General features: G+C 36.4%; 1 protein-coding gene across 2 annotated transcripts in view; it reads right to left on the bottom strand.

Moving 5' to 3' along the window:
* LOC150107101 (ubiquitin-conjugating enzyme E2 G1-like) overlaps window positions 1-8,387 on the bottom strand; it is a 182,470-nt gene extending 174,083 nt beyond the window's left edge. For both annotated transcript variants that reach the window (XM_090391001.1, XM_090391002.1), the window contains exon 1: window positions 8,276-8,387. In XM_090391001.1, the coding sequence (XP_090247127.1) occupies window positions 8,276-8,318 (43 nt within the window). In that variant the 5' untranslated portion in view covers window positions 8,319-8,387. The remainder of the gene's footprint in view (window positions 1-8,275) is intronic.
* Window positions 8,388-23,797: the final 15,410 nt, after the last annotated feature.

Raw genomic sequence — 23,797 nt, 5'->3', positions numbered from 1 at the left:
ATTGTGTTCTGTTCAAAGAAGGCAAGATTCAAAATTTCAATTAATAAAGTCAGTACCAATTCCCTAATGCCAAAAATCATGCAGATACATTAAGTTATCAAAAATAAACAATTCTATACTAAAATTCAAGCAATATCGGCAATTATTATACAAAAATAGCATTTATCTTTTCCAGAGCTCTTTTCTAACACTAGGTATGACATAGATATGACAATGTGCCAGATGACAAGTTGGTATTAATTTAGTGGATTGAATTGGTAACTGGCTTTCAGACAGATTTCAGAGTATATGAGGAAGCAATATCAGGGAGTACAGAAGTTACAAGTAGAGCATCATAGAGTTCAGTACTGGAAGCATTATTGTTCAAATCTTTATGTCAATGATATTGTCACTGGCCTACAGAGAGAGATGGATTTCAGTTGTTAGCAGATGTGAAGCTTAGGAGGATTATTAGTAATAGTGCTGATGTTTTGGCTCTTCAAGAGAATTTGAATAGGCTGGAAGGGTGGGCAAAATTATGGAAAATGTAAGGTTTGAAAATTTGGGATCTGTAGATGGGATGCAATGGTTGAAACTTAATACTCACTTGGTGAATGACTGGAAGAAGTGGAGGAAGAAAGGGATCTTGGAGTGATTGTGGACAGAAATTTGAAGTTAGAGAACATATTGTAAAGGCTGTGAAGACAACCCAAAGAAATTCTGCAATAATGAAGATGATATTGGCCAGCAGAGATAAAGGATGTGGTTCCATTGTATAAACCTCTGATCAGACCATATCAGGATTACTGTGCTCAGATCTGATCACGAAGATTTGAAGAGGATGAAGTAACCTTAGAGAGGGTGTAATGGCAGATAACAAAAATGATATATCAGGCCTGTAATCATGCAAACTAGAGTTTGGTGAATAGAAGATAAAGGGAGATATTGCTGAGATATTTAAGCTGTTGAAAGGTATTTACCAGGGAGATCTTTCATATAGTAGAACAAGAATAAAGGGACAAGGGACCATCCCTGAAAGTTGCAAAAGGAAGTGGTAAGTAAGAGGGTAAGAAGAAGTAAGTTTTGTGCATGGATTTGCATTGTCTAATGGATCAAATGTGACAAGTCTCTTGTGATTCTGTGAAGTTAAGAATAATAAAGGATTAAAACAAGAATATAATTTCTTGTCAAGTATAACATACTTTGTATGCAACCAAGTCTACATAATCATAAGCTATCTGTAATGAGACTATTAAATGTATGATTTGCTAAATTAGTTTTCACTGGCCAAACAAAGAAAAATTTAGTCCCAAACAAAAGATGCCAAACCTATAGTACTGTGAGTGGGTTAAGCCTCAGATTGTCGGCCTGGTTGGCCGAGTGGTTAGCGTATCCGCTCACCAGCCAAAAGGCTGCGGGTTCGAATCCCGCCGTGGGCATGGATGTTTGTGATTGTCTGTGAAAATACTAGTGATGGTGGTGGTGCATGGTAGATGGAGTTGGTGTAGTTGAGGTTGGTGGATTGAGTAGTGGAGACAGAGTTGTGGAGTAGGTGCCCTCCATTGATGAGTCTTTGGACTCCCTGGAGGTGTCAGGTAATAATAATTTTTGCCAGCCTGGTTGGCCAAGTGGTTAGCGTATACGCTTTCCAGCCAAAAGGCTGAGGGTTCGAATCCTGCATGGGCATGGATGTTTGTGATCGTCTGTAAAAATACTAGTGGTGGTGGTGGTGGGCAGTAGATGGTGCTGGTGTAGTTGCGATTCATTGTAGTTGGTGGAGACAGAGTTTTAGAGTAGGTGCCTTCCCTTGATGAGTTTTTGGACTTCCTGGAGGTGTCAAGTAATAATAATAACAAAGAAATTCTACTCTCCAAAGCCTCTGACCAATTAGATTTTACCACCTAAAGACATTAAAAAAACTCCAATATGCATGACGGGAGAGTCTGATGGTGAGGGTTCATGGAGAAGGGAGTTATTAACCAACCAGACTCTTATAGACACCTTTTGAAGAAAGAAAAAAAAAAAAAAAAAAACTATTAATCACAAGGAATATTATTGGCAATAATGCTAAATGACTATTGAATTCTGAATTATATAAATCTCCCCTCCCATTTACATTTACACAAGAACAAATTCTGGTTGTAAATGAAGTAAGCACCTTAATTGCTATCTATATAAAAATTTACTTGCAGAAAAGGCTCCAGTAGTAATGGAATATACTCCATCATGTACCCGGCCATCTTGATCCATAGCTTTGAACAAGACATGGAAAGGATTTGGAAAAACTCACAATAGTTGCTCCTGACACATCCAATACATCTGTATTGCATAAAGTCCTACAAACCAAACTATTATCTTATGATCTACCTTCCATCCTATGTAGCTGATTTGCCGGTTTCCTCTCCAGTCATTCACAGCATGTTGTGGATGGCTTATCCTCTTCAGATTTTTTCACCAATACAGAAGTATCCCAAGGCTCTGTACTTTCACTGGAACATATGTAAATGACCTTCTCTTGCTGACCACAAATCCTATCCATGATTTACTGATTACGGCATTCCGCTGTCTTCTTCATTCGACAAACCTTGTAGCGCTCAAATGTTCCATGTTTTAAGAACTTCCAACAAATGCCTTAAACACTAATTTCTTTGCTGTTCTCCAGTGGGAGAATGACAAAGAGATGCCAATTTCAATACTCCCAAAACACAGTCCTTATTTCTCACAAGAAAGATATCACTTCACTTCTCAAAAGTCTCCTCAACCTCATAAAACTCTGTCTCTGTTCAAGACCTGTATGGACTATTCAAAGTCCAAATATGCCCAACTTCAGGATACCATTTTCACATTTGGGAGGTGGAGAAAAACAAAACATTCCCAAAATGCTTGTTCGCCAGTAAAAGAACAATCCTGTTAATACAATAGATAACCTTTTTCTTAACACTCCACTTTTTCATAAATACTGTTTTTGCCTTATGGTATTTCCACAATACATTGGTATCTCACTAATCTGAACTTCTTTAGTCCGAACCCTCCAGTAATCCGAACTGCAGTTTGAAAGAAAAAAAAAAGTTTTATTTATTACGTATTATTTTGTGTACTATTATTTTTATTTAATAATTATTATTTTAGCTATTATTATTTATTTTATTATTATTACTACAGTAGAACCGTTTTTTTTTTCATACTGTCCCAATATTTTCATATTTTCCCATATTTTAGAAAAAACTCTTCAATTAAATTTAACCAATGTGGACAAAAGTGGTCTTTGTTCAAGGTCGTTACCAGAGAAAACTCTAGTTCACAGAAATGAAGCCTCAGCGCCCAGTCAAAAAATGTTCAAAGAGCGTGTCACGATAATGCCTTGTGCAAACGCCTCAGGAAAACATAAATTAAAGTTACTTATGATTGGAAAATCAAAAAACCCAAGACCATTTAAGAACTGCTGCCTTCACCTTTTTGTACCGAAGTCAATGTAAAGGATGGATGAATGTCGAACTTTTTTCAAACTGTTTCAAAACGATTTTGTACCATCTGTTAAAACTTATTTAAAATCCCAGAATTTAGAACAGAAAGCACTTTTATTATTGGATAACTGTCTTGGACATCCTCCAGCAGATGAATTGATTAGTGAGGACGGAAATTTTACGGCTATGTTTTTGCCTCCAAACTGTACTCCTTTGTTGCAACCAATGGATCAGAACATAATACAATCCATTAAATTAAAATGTCATAAAGACTTGCTTTTAAATGTAATTTCCTAAAAATATGATGTTACCACATCAATAAAAAATATAAATTCGAAGGTGTAGCATTCTCAGTTGTTGCTACTTGGGAAGCCGTTGAACCTGAAGCAATTCGAGCGTCATGGAAAAAACTGTGGCCTTCTAGAATTTACCAAGATAACTATGGTGATACATAAAAAAGAGGAAATTTAAAACATGCATAATTTGGTTAAAAATATAAATCCGGATGTTGAAATTTCACTAACAGATGTTACGGAATGGATTGCAGGTAGAGCCAAAAGTGAATTTGAAATCAAATCAGATGCTGAAATTACAAATATGATGCAACAGAATGAATTAGAAGACGATGACGATGATAAAAAAACTCGAAGAAAAAAAAGTAAAACATGAAGAGGCAGTTGACAGTTTAAATATTAAATATGCATATAGAATGGGCTAAGCAGAATGATATGCCATTCCACAAAATTTTACTGCTAATGCAGCTCCGAGAAGAAGCATTCAAAAAAAGTTTAGCTTCCAAGAAGCAAAAGAAAATCAGTCACTTTTTTACAAAGAAATAAAAAACTTTTTTGATGTTATTTTGTGAACCTTTTTTTTGTGTTGTGTAGAAAGTGATATTTTTTACACAAATTAAGTTATGTACTGAACTATGCAATTTTATTAAATCAGAATCCTCAACAACACAGGTACATACAAACTAAATTTTTTACTAAAATAAACTTGTGTACTGTATTATATTTTAAGTTTACATTATTACAGTAGCTTCTTTTCTATCAGTTACTTCATTTATGTACAGAATTAAATTGATGTACCATTAGAATCTGATTATTTTTGTCTTAAACGCTAGTTATTGTTGTCTCTTGGAGGAAATTTTGCTAATCTGAACTTTTCACTAATCCAAACGAGCACGATTTTTATTAGGGATTAGCGAGATACCAGTGTTTTCATTAGTGGTGGTCAAATGCTGAACAAATGCTCATAATTTCTCCAATTTCTTCTATGCCTATAAAGCACACATAGTTGGTAATCAAACAAACTAGTTTCTTGTCACTCTTTCTTTTATGCATCTATCACTGAAATAAAAGAGTACAGATGTTTCATTCTTACAGAATGGAAGACAGCATCTGGCCTTGTGAAAAATCCTCTGGACATAATCGGACCTGGATTATGCTAATAATTTATCCTTATTCACAAAAGGATGCGACTGAGCAAGGCTCTTTCTTCAATTATCATGGTGGCCATCTAACTGATAGTGGGGAGGTAAGGAATGAAATAGAAGATTAGGAATGGCTAGTGGAGTGCACAAAAACTTATGGAAAGATAGATAGCAGCATAACAGTAAATACAAAACGTAAAAAAAAAAGTAATTCTCTCTGTTACGCATTGTGGAATCAAGGACACGGACCTCTCTCTCTCTCTCTTTTGACTTCATTAAATAAATCCTTTGAAGGGCTTTTCGATCGAGATCTACTTGATGCTTTTGATAAATAGTGTTTAGGAAGTATCTTGAGAATGAGATGGTTTAACATTGTGAATAATAATGGCATACATTGTAGCAGTGGTCATCTACCTCTTAAAACTATCCTAGTTCTAAGATAGAGGGAAGGTTATAATAGTTTGGTCATGCAGTTAGAATCAACACATTTGTTTGGTCAAAACTATTATATTAAGTGATCCAGTGTTAAGAGGTAGGCCACAAATGAGATAGATTGACAATATCAAACAAAACCTTAATAGACCTGGCTTAGTGACATAAAATAGAGTGGATTGACAGGACAGACATGCCTGCAAGGAAGCCATTAAATCTGGTTGGACCTCTGCAACTGTTGGTTGCTTGAGGAACTTGTATCTCACTTAACTATAATAACAATTGTTCAATGCAAAGTGGAAAACTTCTGGTAGAAAGTTGGTTGTATTGTGTTCCACTCCTTTAAAGCATTAGTAAGGTCCACTAACAGCTTCCTCAGTTGTGCCCTAATTATGTTCCAGTTCCTACAAATGTTCTATTAGATTCAATTCAGGACCAAGTTCTAATGCTGTTGTCTTCAAACTACTTATTTACATCACTACCTTGTGAGTATAATCAAAACAGAGGTTGAGTATAATCATGACTGAAATATGGCTATTAATATCTCCAAATGCAGATTTGGAGATATTAAATAGCAACAAGGCCTGACACACAGAAAGATGAGGTAACCAGCCCTCTCAGAGCATTACTTCAGGACTCCCTAGCTTTATTATATGACACCTTCTAGGAATCACTGTGAGAACTATCCCCACACACAATCCTCCGTCAACACTACTTAATCCTCCAACTGCACAGCACCCACTAACATCATTTTGTCTGCAAATTGCATGTGTTTTCTAGCCAATTTTCTGTATGCAAAATGAAAACCCCAGCTACCTCCATATCAGATAAGCTAACTCACTTTCAACTGAAAAAGCACATAGATTCCTCTTGTCACAACAAGAATCAAACACAACGATCCATCATTCTTTCAACTACACTATAGAGATACTTGTCTCAAGTTCAGAGGTCCACAAGTGACAGTGGACTCAAGATAAGAAAATATCATGGGACATTTTCCACAAATGATATGCTGTCATTTACCTTTGAAATACTGTTAACAATTCTCATGGTCCCACATAAATGACTTGAGTGTAATGCTACTATTTCCTTTACAGGCCATAAGATATGTATGCCACAAGTCACATGCATTTCTTATAACTGGAGAAGTGTCCCATAACTTTTGAAGTGTAACAATCTCGGCATGCTAATACTGTGGTGGTGGGTAGTAGATGACGCTGATGTTGATAACTGGTAGCAGAGGTTCGATGTAGTGGTGGAGACAGAGAGCTGTACAATAGGTGTCCTCCCACGATGAGTCTTCGGACTCCTTGGAGATGTCAGGAATAATAATAATATCCTATATAGTATTAGGTGAGCAAGGAATTAGATAAGTTGAACTCTGCTCTTGGGACAAAGATGGAACTTTCTGAAGCTACTTCAGTCCTCCAATAAGCAGGATGGTAGTAGCAGTGCTGGTGCCTAGTATTTTGCTTGTGTGTGCGATTAATGTTCGGCGCCTTTCCAAAAAAGTTTTTTTTGAATCAAGTGTGAATAAAACGAACAGGAAATGAAAACGGCTTTCCAGTATAATGTTACCTATGGATTAGTCCTGCTTATACAATTTATTTTTGCACAAAACTCAACAATTAATCATAAGTTGATTTATGATACATCAAAAAATAAAGAACCATTTTAGGTATATTTTCATAAATTTTAATCAAAAATTACAGTGATATAATCAGGTCCAGGATACAATTTCAGAATTTATTTGTTCATTTCCGGGAAGATCTGAAGGGGTCCGAACGGAAGACGACGTAATTCATAATTATATGTACCATTCTGTACCATTTGTTGTTTGTTTAAACTCTTATCTCATATTTTTTGACATCTTTTAGGCACCTTTTCTTCTTCTACAGCACCTGTGTATATTGCACACGCCACCAGCTGGGTGTGAGTGATGGAGAGGGAGTTCCCACTGCCCCTAAAAATTTTAACAGATATCCATATCATAGTGGGATTTGAACACGGAGCCTGTTTGTTACAGAGATTGGAAACACTGGTCATTCATGCATGTAATTAGGGAATTGCAGTAATTCGATAATGAAAGAGCTGTTGCATTGTATAAGTGTCTACGCCATATTTATTTCAAAATACATATAATATAAAAACTGTGAAAATGGAATTGGATTTTTCTTTTAAATTAGATTAATTTATTAATTAGTCAATGTGTTTCATGTTTCCTTTAATGCTTTTTTTTTTTTAATTTTTCGCTTCAATTGAGCTGTCTCTTTTCTCCTGATTGCTCTTATAAATAATTTTATTTCATTACTTCTATGGAGTCAGAAGGCTCTTCCCAAAATAAACTGAAATTTACACAAAACATTATACTTGTCGGATAACACTTAATTTTGATTTACACCCACTCCAAAAGTCAAGTTTGACATTTCAGACAGAGATGTCTATTAGAAAACAAAAATATCGCTGTTGAACTTTGAATGAAGATTCTAATGTGTAACTGTTTTATTTGTTTTTTGGTCAGGAAGATTTTTAAATGTTTACCAATGACTGTAAATACAATTCAACTAGAGTTCCTTACAAATGTCCGAACGAAATGCTTTGATTTAGCAAAATGATTTTCCGGCCAGAACATGCATATGAAACAGTCTGTATACCATAAATGTTATTTTAAATTAAACTTTTACTTTGCGATTTCTCACAATTCCCCCCCCCCCCGGTAATACTGCTCACTAGTTTCTAAGTACGTTGAAAGCTAGAGAATGATAGTTCGATACGTGAATGACTCTTGAATAATAATGTTCGAAACAGATTTATAACGAATTCAAATTAACAACCGTTCTCCCTCCATGTGTACGTTACAATGTACTATATATGCATTTTGGGAAGTTCAGTTATTAGTATGATGTAACCTGGTTGGTATGTAATAAGCAACGTATAAGTTGCTGTCGCAAATGAAAACACTCACCGTTTAACTGTTTTTGGAGCAAAAGAGCTGATTGTTGCTCCATGAAATTCAGCTAAGGCGCTCGCATTAACCTTAAGCAAAATCATTGACTAAATAAAGATGGCCGAAAATAGCCAAGTACGCATGTGCCAGAGCAAATCGGTTTTGCTATAGACACCACAGATCACCTGGTTCTTATAAAGAAGTATATAACTGTACATTTCCAGTAACAGAGTAGATAATAAGAATAATAATGATAATGATAATAACAATTTCAGTGCTTAAAACCTATGACTTGCCCAGATTGGCTTTCGTAACCATAATATTAGGATAAGGTGGTTAGTCTTATGCCTCAATATATACGTATATTCCAGTGTGTTATTGTTCACCTGACCGATTTCCAGGATGAAAACACTTTCCATTTCCACCAGCTAATTCACCTTCCACTGAAAAGCCCTGATAAAAGTTCTTTGCGTCCTAAATGGGATTCGAACGCATGTCTTTCCAACCAAAGGACTTCGTCGAAACCGAATAAGCTACGGAAACTCAACAAAGTTGATATATCCTCTGTTTCAATACGACTTTCCCCAACTGTTACAACAAAACTGATTTGTACATTTATCCATTACACCAAGCAAGTTAAACATATGAAAAGCAGCTCACAGATAGATATTATGCAGAAAACAAATAGATACTTAAACTATGAATGTAAGTTTATGCCTAATCAGACAAATCTTACTTAATTCAAGTTACCTTCGACTTGGGGATTTCACTTATGTAGTTTAGCAACAACCTCCAAGACGCTAGACTAACGAAAGAAACAAACCTGTCATCTGATTAATGACATGATGAAATGTACTCATAAAACTGCTGACTTTGAAACCATTAAAAATAAATAAAAGCTTCAAGAAAGAGACCAAACCTTTCCAATAATTTGCAAATAACTTCATTCAGTTGCAAATAAACTCGATCCTAGAGAAAGATCCCTCCATTCAAAAAACAAATCAATCATTGCACTTTCCCACTATAGGAGAAGCAGCAGTCCGATTTCCGCAGTTAAACAAATCACTCCAAGCAAAGGTCCAGAAATCGAATTAACCAAATTGCAGTGAGCCAAAGTCCTATCATAATATAATTAAGAAATAAAATTTATGAAATTGAACATATACCTAACACATTAAAGATCTCATTAATCATACCCATATACAAACAGGAGGAATAAATTCAATCAGTAGCTACAGACCCATAGCTACAATACTAGTTATCAAGAATATTATAGAGAGGATTGTTCTTAACAAACTTGATACATATACAGGGAAATAATTGATATTATTCCTAAAATTCAGTATCGTTTCCAGAAGAGTAAAGAAACAAAAACTCTCTCGTAGATTTAATCACTTAGATTTAATAATTTAATTTGATTAAATCTGGCAGATTTCTTCAAATCAAATTTAATGAATGCTGCCTTAGATGAGAACAAATTTATCGTGATCCTCTTTATTGAACTGTCTGAAGCATAACTAAAACGTGAAACGCTTCTAAAAGAGCTGACATCTTGGAATAAGTGGGCCTCTGTACAAAACAGGAAACGAATAACTCGCATGGAATCATCACTTAATGCCACAACAGATGTAAGATGGCGATTCCAGAATATGGCGTCTATTATAGATAATAATGTCTTAATTTTCCACGTCCCGTTAGTAGCGTGTTTAAACATGTGTGTGTGTGTGTGTGTGTGTGTGTGTGTGTGTGTGTGTGTGTGTGTGTGTGTGTGTGTGTGTGTGTGTGTGTGTGTGTGTGTGTGTGTGTGTGTGTGTGTGTGTGTGTGTGTGTGTTTAACCCTACTAGGAGGAGTAATTTATATTCTACATGCTCCATTGCATCAAAATATTGCGTGTCGCTTCTAAATATCCGATTATCATTTATCTTATATTATCTTTTAATTTTTATATCACTATTCATATTTTTACATCTTTATGCACGTATTCCTACATTTACGTGCATATTTACATTTATATTTGCTATCTTCATCAACAAAATTCTTCTGTTGTTGACCTGTTTGCATCAAGGTTGAAATTCTGCAAGTGTTTTTACCGGATTTTTAGTACTTTTGGTAACCTATTTCCAACCGTCGTTTATAGCAGATTCTTTAGCCAGCTGAACTGCTTTCTTGTCTCCTGCCAACCCGTGTGTGTGCCTCCATCCAGCAGAACTTAATTTCCCATCCATCTAGAGTGAGATTCCTTACCAGATATTTTGTCTACTCTGTTAACGCTAGGTGATTGTTCTGTTTTCATGCAGTCTATCACGCGTCTACTCTCACTGTAAATTGTTGCAGTCTTTTGATAATATATGTTGAGTTATAATTCCGGAGATATGTATGTGCATAAAGTATATCAAGTTTGCTTTAGTTGTTTGATCGTAGGGGATGCAGTATAAATCAGAGTTCTTGTATAATGTACTAAAATATACTATGAAAGAACAACCGACGTTTTCTTCTGTTTTACTCCAGTCAATATACATATGATAGTCATCACTTTCAGGTCCTTCCATCTCCTTAATCTATGTCTTCGTTGCAGACTGAGGCCACTTACTATAGTGAAGTTGAAGTACGTAGCGGTTCAGATCAATATTGCAATTTCTGTCATATCTTCCGGAAGTGGCTTCTTATTTAAGACAGAATTACTGTATTTTCAGGCAGTCGTGTTTGACTAGCAATAACGCAAGCTGCATCGAAAGATATTGTTCTGTGTCATTTAATTATTCATATGGCTATAAAGCCCAAGCAAACAAGGCTTTGAATTCTGTTTAGCGTTTATTGTGATTTTCTTGATTTTACAGCGTCTTTTCAAATTGATGCAGCATATGATATCAATGGCAGTATAACTGTGGTATAGCCTGCCTTCACTACTCGTTGGTCTAATATTCAGTTTATCCTTGCAAACTTATCTAAAAGGTTTACTGTTTCTAAGCGTTTTCCGGCGATATATGAGATGTACTCGTTCAAATTAAATGTGTTGTCTTGTTACTCCTGACAGATATTTTAATTCGCAGGCTACCTTTAGAACTTGCCCGCTTAGGCAGAGCATTATTTTAATTGTTTACGTGAAACTAAAGTGCTGAGCACTTTAGACTTGGTTCTATTGAAAGTAACTATCTTCACACCCTGAATTATTATCATCACACCTTGTTGTGTTTCTACATCAAGAACCTTTTGGGAACCTTCGTTTGACTTTTTTCGTTGCAGTTGTGGCTTTCAATGTCATAGTTACTCTTCTCTGTGTAACATAGGTTTTTGTAAGTTTTTTTTTTTTTTACTTTTGAAATCTCTTAATTGAATAATTATGGGTGGCCATCAAGCAGCTTTGAAATCTCGATTCACATAGGATGAGATCAGTAGTACATCTTTTTTTCTTCTAGACTATCTAGTGTCAACTTGGGTTTGAAGTTATATTGTAAGTGATCGTTTGATTTAGCGCTTGTGTAACATTGATTATTTTTATCTGTTTTATTGTGCTATTTTTTTCATTAGAAAATTAGTGTATTAGTGTAGATTTTGAGCCTCCATAGCTCGGTCAGTATAGACGTAACACTTTGGTTGGAAAGACCAGGGTTCGATTCCAGTCAGTGACGTGAGAAACTTTATCTGGTCTCTTTCGACTAAAGATGAGTTAGCCGGTCTCATACGGAAGTAGGAGGTTTCACCAGGAAACTCGGTTTTTTCGTCCCCCAGAACAGGCAAACCAGTCACGTGAACACACACATGGAATACAATCAAGAATACGTCCCAGCCATATGCCGGTCCCAAGCCCGGATAAAATTAGGGATTTGGGAAAGCAATCGTGAACTACCCTGTAAAAATTCTCACCAGGAATACTTTGTGGGCAATGCTTGCAAAGTCACCTACGGTCGGAAACGATTACCCTAAATTAAATATTACCCTAGATTAAATACCCTAAAAACACGGCAGTGTTTTTAGGGTATTTAGTGTCTTTATAACATTTTTATTGGAATATGTCGGTATAGCACCAATGAGACGAACAATGGTAGCAAAGACCACGTTGTTCGGCGATTTGCATTTACGGGATTTTATTTAGTGTAGTGTGTGTGTGAGAAATGTATTCTTCGAGAAAAGTAAAGAATATGTGGAAGGAAATTGAAAGCGGAGAGAATATGTGTAAAGTCTTTCAAAAATGAGTGTCTGTTAGGTGATGAGAATGCAGCAAATACCGGTAATAACGGTAAGATGGAAAATTATGTTATTAATGTCGAACGTGCAGCCTTGGATATAGAGGACAACGAAATAGACATTAGTAAAGAAAAAGTGCGCCTAAATGTTATCCTTCATAGGACAAAAACGAAGAAATATTAAAGACCGCCAGAAAACAAAAGAAAAACAAGTTAATGAGGAAATTATATACGGGGACTCAATAATCAGGGGAGTACTTCACGAAAGCGTTACAAAATCCTGTTTCTCTGGTGCAAAAATTAACGATATTAGCCGCCATTCGGATGCAAAAAAGTAAATTGAAGGAAATGATTTGAGAGGCGAGAAGTAATCTATGAGGGAGAATGCAAATTAGTTGTTAGAAGAGGCAAACTTGAAGAACGAAAGGATGAAGATTGTACGTCTCCTACCACGGTATGATAGATGCGAACTGAGGAAGAGGAGGAGAAAGGCGTTGGTAGCCAATGAGTCTATACGTAGATTGTGCAGAAGGAATGAAGTAGGATTTTTTGATCTGTGATCTGTGTTTTTAATGGAAAGTAAATTTATGCAATGCTGATGTATTGCATCTAAATGCTTTTGGTGGATGAGGGTGTCTGGAGAGAGCTTTATTCACCGAGCATGCTGAAGTGCAAATTCGGCAAACCAGAAGCATATTGAGTGAAAGCAAGTGAGTTTATGTGAAGGAATCCATGAGACAAGGAGTGTGGAATCTAGTCTCTCAAGCAAAAATATTGAATAGGAAAGTCAATTTAGAAGCAAATGTAAGTGGGGGTGCTAAAGGGATGCTGCAGTTTCTACATACTAATGCCAGAAGTATAAGAAACAAGAGGGAGAAATTTTTGGCATTGTTTTGTGCAACTGCTGATGGTAGCAGATGAATTGCAGACAAAAAACAATGGGAGGCAGGAGGAGGGCGGCTGTTCATTTGAAACAATCTGATGTGAGATTAAGGCCAGTAAGAAAAAAATATACAGTTGGTTGTTGCTGTAGGCCAGGGAACTCCACAGATGACCTGAAAGACATGCATCGCTAAATTAATACAGTAAAGGTCGAGTGATTATTATGGGAGACTTCAACTATGGAGATATAGACTGGAAGGAAGAAAGATCACATAGCAGAAAGGAAATAGCATTTATACACTGGCTGCGAGATAACTATTTAAGGCAGCATGTGATGTAGAGAACTAAGGATAGAAAAGTATTCTGCAACGTATTGAGAGCGCTTCTAGTCATAGGATCAGAAGCGTTCTCCATAACCAAGTTGACAACATTGCCTCCAGTTGGTGAAAGTAACCATGCAGTCAACACTTGAGAAATTGCAAAACATGGAAAATATTCTATCGAGCAGTGATATTTGTGAAACTGCAACGCGGGTGATTAGGAAGAAGCTTAAATTTGTACCATGGCATAAAACACTGCAGGATAAGGATGTTAGTAGTGAATGGGATAGATTTAAGGGTTATCTAGAGGAAGCAGTATTAAATTGTATACCTGGAGTAAGGAGGATTAATCAGGTAGGAGTTAGATGGATGAGTAATATCATTAAGCATGAGCTAGAAAAGAAGAAAATGCTGTTGAGGGTGTATAAAGAAAAGGGTGACCAGCAAACACATGAACAGTACAAAGCTCAGGCAAGAAAGGTGACCAGCATGGCCAGGAAAGCAAATCGATTAGGAGAGGAATCTATTCAAGCAGGACAAAGAAATCCCAAATAGTTCGTTCATTATGGGGCAAGGAAGAGGAAGAATCACTATAGAAGATTAACCTTAATGAGTGCTTATGGTCAAGAGGTAACAAAAACAGATAAAACAGTTGAGTTACTGAGTAGTCACTTTGCAAAGGTATATCACCCTAGTGAGGTTAATGCTATGAGATTATGTGACAGAGGCTCATGTAAGAAGTACAGAGGTAGATGAAATGGAGCTCCTTACGATATTGCAGAATCTCCATGTAAGTACAGCTATGCGATTAAATGGGGTTATCAGCTTACATCATGCGGCAATATGCAAAGAAACTGGCAATGCCGCTGATTAGTCTCTTTAAGTCTTAGATCTGGTAGAGTTCCACGGTAGTAGAAAGAAGGCAAAATAGTTCCCTTGCATAAGGGAGGATCTAAGACTTCAGAAGCAAATTATAGACCAATCAGTGTTTCAGACTTGGTGGTAAAAGTACTAGAAAAAAAAGAGGATTCAAGAATGGGTAGATAAAAATATGATACTACGAGAGTGGTCTGAATGATTCTCGGCTTAACAATGAAAAAACGAATTTATAATTTCAAAATTATTTTTATTTTTCAACATAATCTCCTTTGAGACTAATATATTTATTCCAGCGATGTCCAGCGCCATTATATCGTCTTTGTAGTGGTTCTCAGTAAGATCTGCAAAATATCCCTCTACAGCTGCAATCACCTCTTGATTCGAAAAAAAAACGCTGACCACCGAGGAAGTTTTTAGTTTTGGGAAGAGACAGAAGGAGCCAAATCTGGGGAATAGGGTGGATGTTCCAACAATTAATAGTGCAGATCCATTAATTTTCCCATTGCCAAAACACCTTTGTCGGCAAGTGCATTGTCCTGATGAAAGATGATTTTTTTCTTCTGCAAATCGAGTCTTTTCTCACAAATTTGTTCGTCTAGTCTGGTTAAAAGATCGGAACAATATTCCGATCGAAATGCCTTTAGCATCCCAAAACACCCATGCCATGAACTTTCCTGCTGATGGAACCGACTTTGCCTTCTTTGGCGCTGAACAACCGGCTTTTGTCCACTGTTTTGACGGCTGTTTGGATTCTGGTGTGTAATAGTGAATCCACGTCTCATCCATAGTAATAAATCGACGCACAGTTTTATTCTTGTTAAAACGCTCCAAGCACTATTCAGAGATATTCATGCGAGTGCGTTTTTGAACTGCCGTGAGCAAGCGCGGCACTCATCTTGCTCAAAGCTTTTTCATTTGCAATTCTTCATGCAAACATATCCTACACGTTCTTTTGAAATGCCTATAGTCTCAGCAATTTCACTCACTTTGATTTGCCTGTCATTCAATACCATATCGTGCACTTGATCAATGATTTCTGGTGTTGTTACACTTTTTGGACGTTCTTCACGTCTGTCATCTTCAAGGCTTCTTCGGCCGCGTTTATTCTCGGCAGCCAATTTCGTAATTGTCAAAAACTAAGGAGAAGAGTGCCCTTAAACTTTTACGAACTTCGAATCAATTTCTTTTGGCTAAACCTTCTTTTACAAAGAATTTTATAACCGCACGATACTCAATTTTATCCATTTCAAGGATACAGATAAAACACTTTGCGTTCAAACAGCTGTATAAAACAACTACCTGATAGAATGACTTTCAATTTTAGGATGCTTATGACAGATGTACCAACGTAGAAAAAAAAATATTGCTGATAGTGTTGCCATCTATGGTCGAGGCCGAGAATCTTTCAGACAACACTTGTATATGAGAGTCAATATGGCTTTGTGATGGTTCGGTAATGCCTTATAATAATAATCTCATTTTTATAACAGAGTAAGAGCTGAGTTCGATAAAGGAAATGGCTACACGATGATTATGCTGGTTTTTGCAAAGTCATGTGACCAAATACCACATGGTACTCTGTTACGCAAATTAGAATAAATGGGGATGGATATGATACTGGTTAAGTGGATAAGAGGATGGCTGCTGGACAGGTACCAAAAGTGGTTTATGGAGGTTTAGAATCAAAACGAAAACAAGTGACTATTGGTGTATTGTAAGGTTCAGTGCTTGGACCATTGCTGTTTAATTTGTTCATATATGATATAGGAAATACCCTGAAAGGAAATATAATTGTTAATTAAAACGATCTGGAGAGCTTGGAGAATGATTTAAATAGTCTGTCAAAATGGATAAAAATGGATGGGCTTCAGTTTAATGTAAAGAAATGTAAAGATATTGGAGGCACTATACTCCAGAAAATATATGAAGCTAGATTTAGGAGTGGTGGGGGTTGTAAACAAAACGTTGTGTGACTAACGATTTCGAGTAAAAAGTGAATATAGCTATCATCTAGATCAGGGGTTCTCAACCTTTTCCAGTGGCGTACCACTATATTTAATTCAAGATATTAGATGTACCAGTAAGGCAGTGGCTCACGTACCACCAGTGGTACGCGTATCATAGGTTGAGAATCCCTGATCTAGATGATTGAGGGCCATGAAGAATTACTGGAAAGTTTGAGGAAGGCCTCAGAATTATTGATATTGCCAGAGTTTGGAATCTCACATAGTGTTGTATCCAGGTTCAGGGTAGCGTTTCAAAACCAATGAAATGTGTTCTGGAAATTCCATTGGTTTGAAATTTGCCAAGTGATTATCCGCGCTCTATCGTGAGCATGAAGGCAGAGTTTGGGTTATAACAGCAAAGCGTAATCGACACATCACTCGAGGTCCGTTTGCAACTTTCCATTCAAGCTCCGGTATACACATTGTCACAAGTCGTTTGCTATAAGTAGGCCTATACGCCCGAAGGCCTGTAGTCTGAGTCCCTTTATCCACAGCTCACCGTAGAGCACGTTTTCAGTGGTGTTGTATCCATTAAAATTGGACAAAACACAATTGGGCAAATGTATTCTTTACAGATGAGAATAATTTTAGTCCTTCATCCGATTCTAGATGACGCTTGATCTGCTGTGAAAGTGTCACTGCTTACCATCATGAGAATGTTATTGAAAGAGATAGATATGCGGTTTTGGAGTCATGGTGTTGGAAGGTATTATACATACTTGATGTACCAAGAAAGGGCTGAAAAAAAAAGTACTATGACTGGTGAACGATATAATGATAAAGTTCATCAACATCATGTTGATTGTTCCAATGTTTGAATGCCACACCACATTGTACACGAACAGTGGAGAGAGACACTTCTGGAGACAAAGGATATTAACCACCCATCCGGCCAAGACGTATATATACATCCAGGTTACCATGAATGCGAAGTGCATATTAAAATTGTAATACCATTGAATTACATTGAAATATATGATGGATACAAAGTGCAGAGGAGTGGTGTAATTTATTCATATTGATGGCAACTTGGTTAATGGAATCGAGTGACCAGCATGCTCATTAGATCTCAACCACATAGAACATATTTGCAATGAAATAGGAAGATGTACTGCTGCTCGAAATTCCCCTCCAGAAAGCAAAGAAGGCTTTATCCTCTCTTTGAAGGAGAAATGAGCCAGTTTCTCTCAAGAACTCCTGAATTACTTGGTGCTAAAAATGGTACGACGTTGTGAGAGCTGCATTGCAGTTCGGTTGGACATATTCCTTACTGAAATATTTCTTTCTGCATAGTTTTCTGTAAGAACTGCAGTGGCGAATTCTTAATGCTTGCTATGCAAGCTCATTAATTGAGAAAGAAGTGTTGTTTATTTTGTTAATAAATGCATGCATTTATAAGCATACCATTTAAGCTTTTATTTTTGTAGACAGAAGACATCTTAAGCTTGCTCGACAATAACTGCGCTTTCTTTGCGTTGTGTATTGAAGGCCGATGCTTGTCGTCTAGTCAAAGCTACCTTAGCTTGCTCGGTTGTAGGAGCTTCAAGATCCTCGCAGGAGCACTGTGATTTTAAGCGTGCACATAGCCATTTCACGCGTCTCACTCTGTTGCTTAAACCACAGGCCATGCGCAGTCAACGTAGCTCGAGCCAGTGAACTTCAACGGCCTGTACAAGTGTGCGTGTCACTTGGGAAAATTAAGTTACAACCAACTTTTATGACGATGTTATTGACCAGTTCATAAAGAAGAACCATAGGGTATAATTTTTTTTTTTTAAGCTAGCAAAATTTATTTAGAACTTCCTATAATAGTACAAAATGTTGAGCAATCATATGTGTAACCTAAAAGCAACAGCTCATCCAGGTTACGATATACATAAAGTTACAAAAATTTATATAATTCACTTTCATTATATACATATATGTAAAAAAAAAAAAAATCAGCTAACGGCTTTTTATTCCCGTATACGGGGAGTAGGCGAGGCCATTTAGCCCTATCTAACTTTTGGAGACTGAGTGGGCAGTTCAATCTCCACTGGTACCAATCAGAGATAGATGGCCCAAGGCTATCACTAATTAAGCGGTACACAGTGAAGAGAGACGGCTCAAATGTGCCGCAATCACGTGGTCCCTAACCCTAACACAATATATTTAATGTCTGAAAATAATGTGGATTCTACGGTCGATTTTCTTGAGTTTACGGGACAAAAAACCCGAGTTTCCGGGAGGAAAAACCCGCTTGCCCGTGCCAGACATCGAGTAACTCGGGAGCAGGTCGAAAAAGGCTTAGAAAAATTTCCTCTAGTCGCCGACTAGACTCGAAATGAAGTCTTCCTTCGTGCGGCCAAGCACCGTGGTGTACAAACGCCACATCCACTGAGCTACACAGGCTCATACATATATGTACATTCATATAATATACATATTACATATTACTACAATATAATTACATAATTAGTCGATCTCTGGCACGGGCAAGCGGGTTTTTCCTCCCGGAAACTCGGGTTTTTCGTCCCGTAAACTCAAGAAAATCGACCGTAGAACCCACATTATTTCAGACATTAAATATATTGTGTTAGGGATAGGGACCACGAGATGGCGGCACATTTGAGCCGTCTCTCTTCACTGTGTACCGCTTAATTAGTAATAGCCTTGGGCCATCTATCTCTGATTGGTACCAGTGGAGATTGAACTGCCCACTCAGTCTCCAAAAGTTAGATAGGGCTAAATGGCCTCGCCTACTCCCATATACGGGAATAAAAAGGCGTTAGCTAATCTTTTTTTATAATTACATAATAAAATCGCAGGAGACATGCTAATATCAGGGGTGCAGTCCTAAACGAAATAGTGCAGGGCTCTACCTTGGAAATAAAAATCCAGGCACGAAGTGTGGCATTGTTATTATTATTATTATTGTGACGGCTATATGGCAGAGAGATTGTCTAGTTTTCTGAAACGAAAATGACAAGAGCGGCAAGCTGCTATTTTTTCACCAAAAGCTGGAAATGCATTATAAGTCTCATTATTATAATTCTTATAATTTATTATAATAAATTTAAAAATTTTGAAAGTTTTAAAAGAAGTACCAGGGCGTCGCCCTTGCCCGACTACACCACTGGCTAATATGTATATTAGCATATCTTTCTCTGTTGCATAACTTTCTCTGTTATGCAACACAGAAAGTTGCATAATAATTAATTAGGAACAAAATAAAGCAGTTAAATAGCATTAAAATTTTTATGATCTTTGAATACATCATGTTGTTCCTGTATAGGGAGCCGGCAGGGTCGTTTACCCTATCTAAATTTTGGAGACTGAGTGGGCAGTTCAATCTCCACTGGTAGCCAATCAGAGAGATAGCTGGCCCAGGGCTATCACTGATTCATCGGTATGCAGTGAAGAAGGCGGCAAGCTAGTGCCGCCATCTCGTGGTCTCTAACCCTAACACAATATTTTAATGTCTGAAAATAGTGTGGGTTCAACTGTCGATTTTCTTGAGTTTATGGGAAGAAAAATCCGCTACCCCGTGCCGGAAATCGACTAACTCGGGAACCGGCCGAAAAAAGGCTTAGAAAAATTTCTTCTAGTCGGCGACTAGATTTGAACCACCAAATCCTTTCTTCGTGCAGTCATGCGCCGTAGAGTGCAAACACCACTTCTACTGAGCTACATAGGCTCTTGGATCTTTGAATACAAATATGCTAAAAAGTAAAATTTATACAATTATTTTGAACAGAGATTACTCCTTTCTGTGGGAAAATAAATACTATTTGATTAGAGTTTTGTATTTGTTTGGGTTAGTAAATAAATAAATAAATCAGCTAACGCCTTTTATTCCCTTATAGGGAGTAGGCGAGGCCTTTATACCCTATCTAGCTTTTGGAGACTGAGTGGGCAGTTCAATCCCCAATCTGTTCGCCAGCCTCTTCATCGGTGGCTGCCTGTAATTAGTGATAGACATGGGCCAGCTAGTTTTGATTATTTGGGTTAGTTTCATTTCTTATTGTTAAAGGTAGTGTGTTGAATACTTTTGGCACTAAATAAGTATAATGTTTGTGTATTGCTTCCAGTGGCGGCCGGTGAAAATTTTATGTAGGGGTGCTGAATACACACACACAAAACAAAACAAAAAAAACTTTTTTTTTTTTCGTAATCAGTAACGAATTTATTAATAAATGAATCATCATATTTAAAAATCTCACAGAAATAAGACCGTAAGCATACTAAAAATACACTGCCGTTTGAGCAGTTACAGTTGGGAATGACGTAACGTGCCAAGAGCAAACGAATACCGGCGTTAGATCGCAGTGCATTTGATTCGTAATCTAAAGCGTTAATCGAACAGTTCCAATTATTAACTATTCAATCAATGTCAAAACATAAGCTGTAACCTTTAACATGTTGTACTGCATTTATTATAATGTTGTAAGCATTGTTATTATTTATAAACACAAACAAAATTTAATTTTTTCATTTTACCTTGTGGGTGCTGCAGTGTCGCAGTGCTTATGTACGGGCCGCCACTGATTGCTTCTTTATTTGCTTTTGGAACTATATTTCCCTTATGTCTACTAAGGAAAGCATCTTGTTTGATATTTACGTATTCGTTGTCGTTTTTATGAATAATAATACCCTATAGACGTATAAATATCTAAGGGATAGTATATTTAGTATGGTGTATTTATTAACATTGCAGTATCCTTATATTTGTCTTTAGTTTAGATTTTAATTACTTTATGCTGAGTCGAGACTAAAGGTTTCAGCATAGTGCGATAGATTCCTCCACAACTTAATATATCATTTTGTAGTGCGCTTTGAATCCAGGAAGAATATAATATTTTTAGCAAATTTAAATTTAAGAATTTAAATTATCTGTTTAGGTAGTAAAGTCTGTTTAACATAATCCTTCCTTTATTTATGACATCGGTAATATGCGGTTTCCAGCTTAAAATGATTATTAATTTTTATTCCCAAGTAAGTTATTACACTAAAAATCAAAAAAAAAAAAAAAATCAGCTAACGCCTTTTTATTCCCATATATACAGGGAGTAGGCGAGGCGGTTTTTAGCCCTATCTAACATTTGGAGACTGAGTGGGCAGTTCGATCTCCACTGGTACCCAATCAGAGTTAGCTGGCCCAAGGCTATCACTAATTAAGCGGCACGTAGTGAAGAGAGACGGCACTACAGGTGCCGCCATCTCGTGATCCCTAACCCTAACACTCGTATTTAATGTCTGAAATAATGTGGGTTCTACGGTCGATTTTCTTCAGTTTACAGGACGAAAAACCCGCTTGCCCGTGCCAGAGATCGACTAACTCGGGAATCGGTCGAAAAAAGGCTCAGAAAAATTTCCTCTAGTCACCAACTAGACTCGAAACCAAGTTCTTCCTTCGTGCGGCTAAACGCCGTGGTGTGCAAACGCCACATCCACTAAGCTACACAGTTGCATTTTGTAAGTTAAAATTTACGTATTTAGTTTTTGAGACATTCAGACTGAGTTTGTTTGACTGGAACCAATTTGTTACTTTCAAAAAATCAGCATTCACGATGGTTTTCATTTGTTCGGCTGTGTCTGTAGAGAAAATTAGTACTGTATCATGTGCAAAAGTATTTATTTTACTATTTAGTTTAAGATTGCAGAAGTCATTGATATAAATATTAAATAAAATTGTTCCCAAGACAGATCCTTGTGGTATACCGCAGTCTATTGTTTTGGAGCTGCTACAGCTGTTGCTTATTTTTACAATTTGTGATCTGGCATTTAAGTAATTTTTGAACCAGTTTAGGGCAATACTTTGTATTCCTATGACTTCTAATTTTTTTATTAGAATTTCATGTGATACAGGGTCAAAAGCTTTGTGTATATCTAGAAATAGTATATTGTGTATATCTAGAAATAGTATATTGTGTATATCTAGAAATAGTAAATTTGTATTCAAGTAACTAAATTGAAAAATATAGAATATCATTTGTAAGTAAAGGTACATAAATTTCTAAATATATAGTTTTAAATGGTCAGTACAGGTAACCTTCGTATAACGCGGTACTTATACAAACGCGGTCTACAAATTGTAGGAACCCTTGTTCAACGTGGTTACCCTTATACAACGTGGTTTTGACAAAAACACAGTCTAGAAATTGTAGTAACCCTTTATCTTTTCATATATTTTTCACCGCGCGATTTAAAAATCAAATTTTATCTTCGTTAAATTTGTGCCTGCCCGTATCGCGCAGGTTGTTATAAATAGCGAATTTATATTAGGGGAAACACCCTTTAGCACGCATGTACGTTAATTGTATACGTATAAAGTGTTTATTATTGAAAATTGTCTTCGTTGCCAAGAAAGCGCATTAAAAATCATAAGTGTGTTATCTCAAGCTGAGCACTTTATTTTCTGGTGAGTTACATACATAATTAATATGTAATGCTTTTTTTATGTAAAAAAATTATTTTTATAGTAATGGCCACAAATTGCATTGAGAGGCGGAAAATGAATAATGAAAAGAAAATTCGTCTCGAAGAAAAAAAAATTAAAATCATGGATCAGTTGAAAAATGGAGAAAAACCACTTAAATATAAAGAGCCAATAGGCTTCATTTCGGCGATATTTAAATAATGGAGAAAAACCACTTAAATATAAAGAGCCAATAGGCTTCATTTCGGCGATATTTAAATAATGGAGAAAAACCAGTTGTTGTAAGGACTTTGAATTTAAATGAATCAACAATTCAAACAATCAAACACAATGAACATAAAATCCGAGAAAGTGTTTATTGCTGGGTCAACGGTAAGTGCAAAGCTCGTTGCTCGTGTACACAGTTTTCTAAGAGAAAAATGAAGAAATCTCTAATGATATGGAAAGAAGATGCACTCAAAAGAAAATTCCTTTGGATGGAAATCTTATTAAACAAAAATCTCCCAACGTTTATAAACATTTATAATGCAGACCAGGTGTTCAATGCTGATGAATCTGGGTTATTGAAAAAAAATGCCAAAACGCACCTATATTTCGAAAAATGAGAGATCAGCTCCCGGCTTCAAAGTTCTAAAGACAGAATTACTCTACTGTTTTGTAGTAATACATCAGGTGATTACATGACAAAATTAATGTTTATTAACCGATCCTCAAATCCTCGTGCTATGAAAGATTAAAATATGCACTTATTTTTATTTTGCCTAAAACATTTATGCGTTACGTGCAATGAAGCTTAATTAAAATTTGTAATTTTTATAACTTTATACTATGTATTTGTGTCATAGTTTAT

This window comes from Typopeltis vanoorti, chromosome 4, assembly GCF_054136105.1.
Source record: "Typopeltis vanoorti isolate ZY-2024b chromosome 4, IOZ_Tvanoo_1.0, whole genome shotgun sequence".
Classification (NCBI taxonomy): domain Eukaryota; kingdom Metazoa; phylum Arthropoda; class Arachnida; order Uropygi; family Thelyphonidae; genus Typopeltis; species Typopeltis vanoorti.
The sequence above is the reverse complement of the archived record's forward strand: the minus strand, read 5'-3'. Positions and strand labels throughout refer to the sequence as shown.